General features: G+C 45.8%; 2 protein-coding genes across 7 annotated transcripts in view; one reads left to right on the top strand and one right to left on the bottom strand.

Annotated features, from left to right (window-relative positions):
- FAM104A (family with sequence similarity 104 member A) overlaps nt 1–1573 on the bottom strand; it is a 16839-nt gene extending 15266 nt beyond the window's left edge. For 2 of the 3 annotated variants that reach the window (XM_011361874.2, XM_011361873.2), the window contains exon 1: nt 1298–1553. In XM_011361874.2, the coding sequence (XP_011360176.1) occupies nt 1298–1518 (221 nt within the window). In that variant the 5' untranslated portion in view covers nt 1519–1553. Of the gene's footprint in view, nt 1–1297 lie in introns of all 3 variants that reach the window. The other variant, XM_011361876.2, reaches the window with a different exon arrangement.
- A 60-nt stretch (nt 1574–1633) lies between these two features.
- Nucleotides 1634–6685, top strand: part of CUNH17orf80 (chromosome unknown C17orf80 homolog) — an 11857-nt gene continuing 6805 nt past the window's right edge. For 2 of the 4 annotated variants that reach the window (XM_011361877.2, XM_011361878.2), the window contains exons 1-3: nt 1828–1935; nt 2444–2553; nt 3791–5312. In XM_011361877.2, coding sequence (XP_011360179.1) covers nt 3818–5312 — 1495 coding nt within the window. In that variant the 5' untranslated portion in view covers nt 1828–1935; nt 2444–2553; nt 3791–3817. Of the gene's footprint in view, nt 1708–1827; nt 1936–2443; nt 2554–3790; nt 6146–6685 lie in introns of those variants that run through there. The other 2 variants (XM_023531644.1, XR_002780831.1) reach the window with 2 other exon arrangements.

Raw genomic sequence — 6685 nt, forward strand, 5'->3', positions numbered from 1 at the left:
CCCTAAGGATCTTGTTCCTAATTCTGACAACATGTCGGTAACTGGGCCACTAATTTCCAATTTAGTCCACTCTTATTTTCTACACAAGGAAGCTTTACGCCTCACTCACAACATGACCCAAATCAATAATCCTATGCTTGAAGTTAGAGGAACTCTAGATTTTCACTACTGGACCAAATGACATCAGAAAGTTTGTCCACAATCTTAATCCCATGAATTAACTATCCTCCAGAGCAGTGTCCTCGTGGAAAAACTGTCATTTACATTCAGAAGCAATGAAAACATGGACCAACAAGAAAATACAGATAATCTGCCGAGGCAATCCTATTTTATTCACTTAAACGTCACTGAGACTATTATGAAATAAAGCACAGTGAACCTGGAAAAATGCAATCAGTTGAGCTCTCTAAATTTTTCCTCCTCAGAAAAATGAAAGTCGAACTTGCTGATCTTTAGCTTTCACTTCAAACTCCACGATGAGGAATTTTTCTAATTTAAAATAAAGCTGATCCTCCCGATTCTGGGTACCCAATTTTCAACTTTCTCCTTCTCACAGTAAGTAAGAAGGAAAGACGGAAATCACAGGTTGGCCTGGACTCTACTCAGTCCATCACCTCAAACAAGCATAAAACCCCGAACCCAGGTCTGAGGCCAGGCTCTGTGGAAAACTAGAGCGTCGCGATATAATCCTACCTCCGGCCTTCGGAGTCAAACGGCTCCGCACCCAAACAGTTTAGAATCCTGCCCGTTCTAAAGGCTACAGGCAGAGAGAGACTCAGCAAGTCACTTTAGCCATCCGCCCTTCCGTGTTCACAACCGTCCAGGGCACAAACTCTTCGGTCTAACCTATTCCATCCCGGCTGCAGGGTTAAGCCCGATCCTTCTTTCTGACCTTGGGGAGCCGGCAGCTCCCCGCCCAGTCCCCTCACAGACGGCCTAAGGGCTCCCACTCGAAGATCAGACGTTCCTCCCATCCCCCCGCCCTCCTAAATTTAGGGCTAGGACGCTTTAGGGCCACTGTCTCTCTTCCGGGACCGACCAGACTTCAATCCAAATAGGGAAAGATGAGGGGGGGAAGATGGGGTGGGGAGACCTGGACCGTGGTGGAGTCGCTCCTCCAGGACGCTCCGGGAGCAGGTACCCGAACAGTCGCACCTCCCTCTCCCCTTCTCTCCCGGGCCCAAATAAAGACCCGCAGGGCCCACGCTTGCTGGGACCCCGCTTCGCGCGCCCCTTCGACTCCATCTCCCAAGACAGACGAGGGGCTAGAAAGGAAGTAGGGTCCCTACGGACTCACCTGGGCCGGAGGCGCTCGCTCATGGCAGCCGGTGAAGGGGAGCGACGCGGCGCCGCTCCGCGAGAAGAGAAAACAGTGGGTGTTGTGTTTCGGTGGCCGCCACGCCCACCCCCTCGGGCCTTGGCTCTCACCGCGGCTCGGGTGGACGCTGCCGGCGGTGAGTACCCCTCGGTGGGACCCGTACCACTGCTACTTCCGGCGTCTGCTCCGCGCCCCCCCATGTCGCAGCCGCCGTGGTACCGCCCTCTCGCGGCTGCGCAGTGGCGTTCCTCCGACCGCGCCGACCGGTAACCCCGCCCACGGGAAGGGGCGGGCTCGGAGGGGGAGGAGCTACTGAGAGCTCCAGGGAGAGGAGGACCACATTAGAGATGGCCGGGGCTTTCGCCTGTTCTCAGCCTAGCGGAGACAGTGTAAGCGTCCAGCTAGGTTTAAATGAAATTAAGTTACGTCATAATAATACGACATAAGTATATGACATAAGTGCCTGTGAGGTAACAAATTTTCTAAAAATATATGAGAGGCATCAGGCAATGATGTAGACGGCCCACTGCGGGTCCTGGGATCGGGAGTTAGGAAGCTGCTAATGAGCTGCTCTGGGGGGCTTGTCTCGGGGGCTTCCTGTACTTTTATTTTGCAAGGTGAGGAAGTTGTTATGGGGGAGTCTCGACTCGCAGGACTTTTCCTATGGCCCCCGCCTTAGGTCTGGGGTGACTGTCCTGAGCCTGGAGAGGTGTCAATCGGTGGCAGGCCAAATGGGGGGCTTCCCGCAGCCACAGAACGAGTCCCGTCAGGCGTCCCAACGCCTCCGGCTCCTGGAGCAGGGGCTGCGGGTTAGCAGGCTTCGCACCCAGGAGCTGCCCGGCGGTCCCCGCCCACGCCGCTGGCAGCAGCTAGACAGCTTGCTGAAAAGTAAGGGAGAGGGGAGGAGGGCAGGCGAGCCGACCCGACCAGGGGCGGAAAAGTCCGCTGGAGAGCGCCGGAGGTGAGGGCCAAGATTAGCGTAACTTTTGAGATGGGCCCTGTGCCCAAGACGCTGGTGAAGTCTTAACTCTCCGCTTTCCGGAACACCAAAAGGGAACTGCCCTGCTGATAACCCAGTTATTTGGTTTAGTACTATCGAGTTACTTCTCTGACTGTCTTGCACAGGCTGACGTTAAAATCTAGTCTCATTCTGCCAAACTCGGGAACGGCGATCGTGAAGCATGGAGATCCAGGAGAGACGACCGCAAAATTAGCATCCTTGCAGAGAAGCCCGGGTAAGAAAGCAGGCACTCAAGATAAGACGTTACCACGTGAGGGTACAAAGAGCTTTCCAGTAAGATTAAGTGTGAAGGTGGAGTACTGTAGAGGCAGACAAGTCTAACAGAGGTCTCAGAAAGTTTTTAGCCTAAGGCTCAGGGACTGGCTCCAGTTGTATGTGTTTTTGTAAATAATCGGTGCGTAACTTGCATTAAATTGTCAAAGAGATACCTCCAAAGTAAGAATAATTAGAGTCGCTTGACAGAAAACAATTTTGTTTTGCCTGACTTCAGGTAGGATAAGGTGGGTTGGGTGCTTTGATAAATGGTTGGCCAGGATTATATCTATTGACTTTGTAAATGGTTTCAGAGCCTCACTTTTGACCTATTTAGTGGTTCAGGGAACTTTATAGAAAGAAGAAATGTAAAAAAAATAATTTCCAATTGAGCTTTGTAATGAAATATTTCCTTTTCCTAACTGGAAATAATAAAGAAGTTTAAATGATACATGGTATATTTGTTAATGTTTTTACATAGTATGAATTTCAGAAAGTGTCAAACAAATCCACCAATAATCCATTGTACTATAAACTATCAGTACATATACACACATATATATATGCCCATTACTAACATGTTAGGTGTTAGTAGAGCTTCATTTCTCACGGGTAGATAATGGAAATTCTAACTATTTCTTCTTGCACCCAGTAAATCTTCCATATGTACCACTTTGGAAACGACTACTATAATCAACCACCTTCAAATCCTAGCCTGAATTTTCATTCTTCACTATTTTTTCCCTGAATGATGTGTTTAGGGTTTTTCACAATTTCTTTATACTTGTGTGATAGCCAGTTGCCTTGCTACAACCTTAAATAGCAAACCTTTGATTCTGGCATTTGGATACCTTTTCTTCCACTGACCATTAATTCATTAGATGCAAGTCTTTCGGTCTTGCTCACCTCCTAGTCAGGGATTTTGAAAAGCCTCTTTGATAGTCTTTGTAACAATTGATTCCTAGAACACTTGCTAATGTAAAGTCCCCAGTGTAAGTGGAGCCAAGGATATTTATCTTAAAATCCCACTGTCTTCTGTTTTCTACCTCTGTAAGAAAAAGAATGAATCCAACAAACTTTTAGAAATTATCTTTAACCTGGATTCTTCCAACTGAATTTTAAAAGGTATGACAAATACAATATTGGTATTTACTGTACAAACGATGCGTTCCTCATAATCTCATATTTACCTTTTTCAGGAATAAGAGAGTGATATTTCATCCAGAATGGAAGTATGTCCTTATTGTAAGAAACCATTTAAACGGTTAAAATCCCACTTGCCACATTGTAAGATGATAGGACCAACTATACCTACTGATCAAAATGTTTGTCACTCCAAGCAGGCTGTGCTCCCACATGCTAAGAAAATGAAAAGTTCAATCAAAGACTTGGTTAAAGCTAATGAGAGAGAGCTGGGGACAAAGAATCAGAAAAGAAATACGAAGTCGAAAGTGGGCAAAGCAGGAGAGACAACTGAGTCCTTTCCACTACCAGCTGTTGGTTTGGAAAGAGTAAGTAATGCAAAGGCAAACAAAGACATCAAGAATCAAATTCAACTCTCCCACAAAATGTTAGAAAATCCTGAACCAGAGATTATTCCCCAGGGAGACAGTAAGGCTCAGTTTTATGCATCAGAGAACACTGCTTCTAAAAAAGGGCTTGCCACAGATTTGCCTAAATCAAGGGAAAGTAGAAGTAATCCTTCAGAAACCAAAGCATCTTTACCTCTCGGCCCAATGGAACCTTTGTCAAATCAAGATAGAAAGTATCCTTCAGCCTTATCTAATGATATACAAACCACTTCTGCTAATTTAAAATTGGACAAAATCGATCCCTCGAGACAGAAGCTTCTAGTAAAATTACTAGATGCGCCTATTGGTGATTATCATAGTTCTCCCATAAATCTCATTTATGGGGATAAAAGAGTAAGACCATCATGTTCAAGCGATGAGACAGATTCCAAAGGCAAAGATCGCCTCTTAGAAATCTCTGCTGATGTTAGAGACTCCGAGAATCAGGAAAAGGACAGGGAATCACAGATTTTAGGTTTTAAAGTTAGTGCATTAGGTAAAATCCAAGTCAAGGAGAACCAAGGAGAAGGGCTTAACCTTGGAGTAGAGACGTACGGGAGCAAAGGCCATGCAGGAAAAAGTGCATCTGTGACAAGAATTCAGGAATGCTCTTCCATGAGAAGTGACTCTACAAAAAACTTCAGTGCTGATGTTCCAGCCACAGAGAAGAAATCCCAAGACGAAGGTCTCAATTTAAATTTGTTCTCGCCGAGGGAGACAGTTCGCAATGAGTTTCTTTCTGTAGCACAGTCATGTAATCAAAGTCTTGCCTCTCTGGCTATAAAATTTCTTCAAGAAGAAAAAGCAGAAGCCCACAATCATAATCAAGTCCCCGATGTGAGGGCATTGATGGAGAGTGAGGAACAGGCTTCTCTGGAGCCCGAATCTGGCCGTTGGCCCCGAGCTGTGCTCTCTGCGTGCCAGCAGCCTTTACATTCAGCCCAGCATCATACTTCTAAAAGCCCCTTCACCAGTCAGATGGATGTTGCCGACAGGAAGACCCTTCCCAGCTCCCTGGGCCTGGAGTGGTTCCCAGAGCTTTATCCTGCTTATCTCGGACTAGGGGTGTTTCCAGGGAAACCTCAGTATTGGAATCCAGTGGCCCAGAAGCCCCAGCTCATCAGTCCCCATGGGGAAAGACTCTCACAAGGTAAAATGCACTCATTTTCAAGGGCCGTCCAGCCCATACAAACCACTCTGTGCCTTTTGAATTAATAAGGGTCAGAATACTAACATGTTGACTCATTTGGCTTTTTACCTGAGCCTTCAAGTGCGCTGGACTTAAAATTGTTCTGAAAACATTATTTCTTGCTCCAGTGATTTGATCACTCTCTTCCCCTTCACCAGTAGTCGAAGGTTGGACTAGACAGATTGGCTGGTGATATTGATAAGTTGAATTTCTACATTGGAAAGAGGCATGGCCAGTAGAAATTGGGTGTTCAAGCTGAACAGACTCAAGGAAAGCATAAAGACTTCAGGGTCCACCCAAATAGAACAAGCACTGTGTTCAGATTTTAATCAGGACCAAGTTATACACAAAATAGGTTCCAGGTCTATGGTCAGATGCAACATCCGGGAATTCAGAGTAGCAAAGTATAAGCAGACAGTATTTTTGGATCTGGGAGCAGGGTAAGATTAAAACTGCCTAGGCAGGTGTAGCAGTTAAGGCAGATAATTGGAAATGGAAGTTCAGGAGATAAGCAGGAATAGAGAGGATGTGACCCCCAAAAAAGAGAAGTCCGTGCAGTAGAAAAATTAATCCACGAAGAATAGGACCCAAGAAGGAACCAGACACTGAGCCTCGGAACATAAGAGATTAGGTAAGGGATGAGGGGAGAGGGGCACTGGACATCGAGACCGATCTGAATTGTGAATCAGTCTCTTCAGAAGCTTCCTAGATGTTCCTTGCTTCTGCCTAGAATAGCTAAACTAGGGGGTAGGACTAAAGCCCCGGGTACGAGCCAAGAAGGTCTCAGTAGTCAGGTAGCCTCATCTTTTCCTGCTGACTCTCGCCTTTAGTTATTGGACTACTACTCTAGCTACGACAGTTTCTTCGTTTTTGTCACCAGGAAGCTTTGGATTTTTTTCCCTTTAGGTTTTCTAGGGGCCTCGTTAGTTTAGTGTAGCATCCATCTCCTTTTGTGTGTGTAGTGTTATTGGTGTTTTTAGCTTAATTTTGACAGGAGACCTAGTGCAACTCGGAATGGATTCACACCTGAAAAACTCGTATCATCTCTAACTAAATATATGTTTTTCCTTCTGATTTATTTTATAAACGATCACATATTTACTAAACTCCAGTTTGGTCCCCAAAACATTTTCTCTTGTATTTTAATTATCCCTTTCTAAAGATTTCACAATGGGAGTGTATTAAATAGAGGGCATTGCCAGCTAAAGCTGCGTTTTCTCCAACTGTGTCAGCGGTTACCAGTTTTTCTACCAACAGGTCTAACGTGGGCCCGCTACAAAGTTGTAGTCTCAAGGCCCTCTCCACTAAACAGAATGAACATGAACATTTGTGTT

The sequence above is a fragment of the Pteropus vampyrus genome, unplaced genomic scaffold (genome assembly GCF_000151845.1).
Source record: "Pteropus vampyrus isolate Shadow unplaced genomic scaffold, Pvam_2.0 Scaffold72, whole genome shotgun sequence".
Lineage (NCBI taxonomy): Eukaryota > Metazoa > Chordata > Mammalia > Chiroptera > Pteropodidae > Pteropus > Pteropus vampyrus.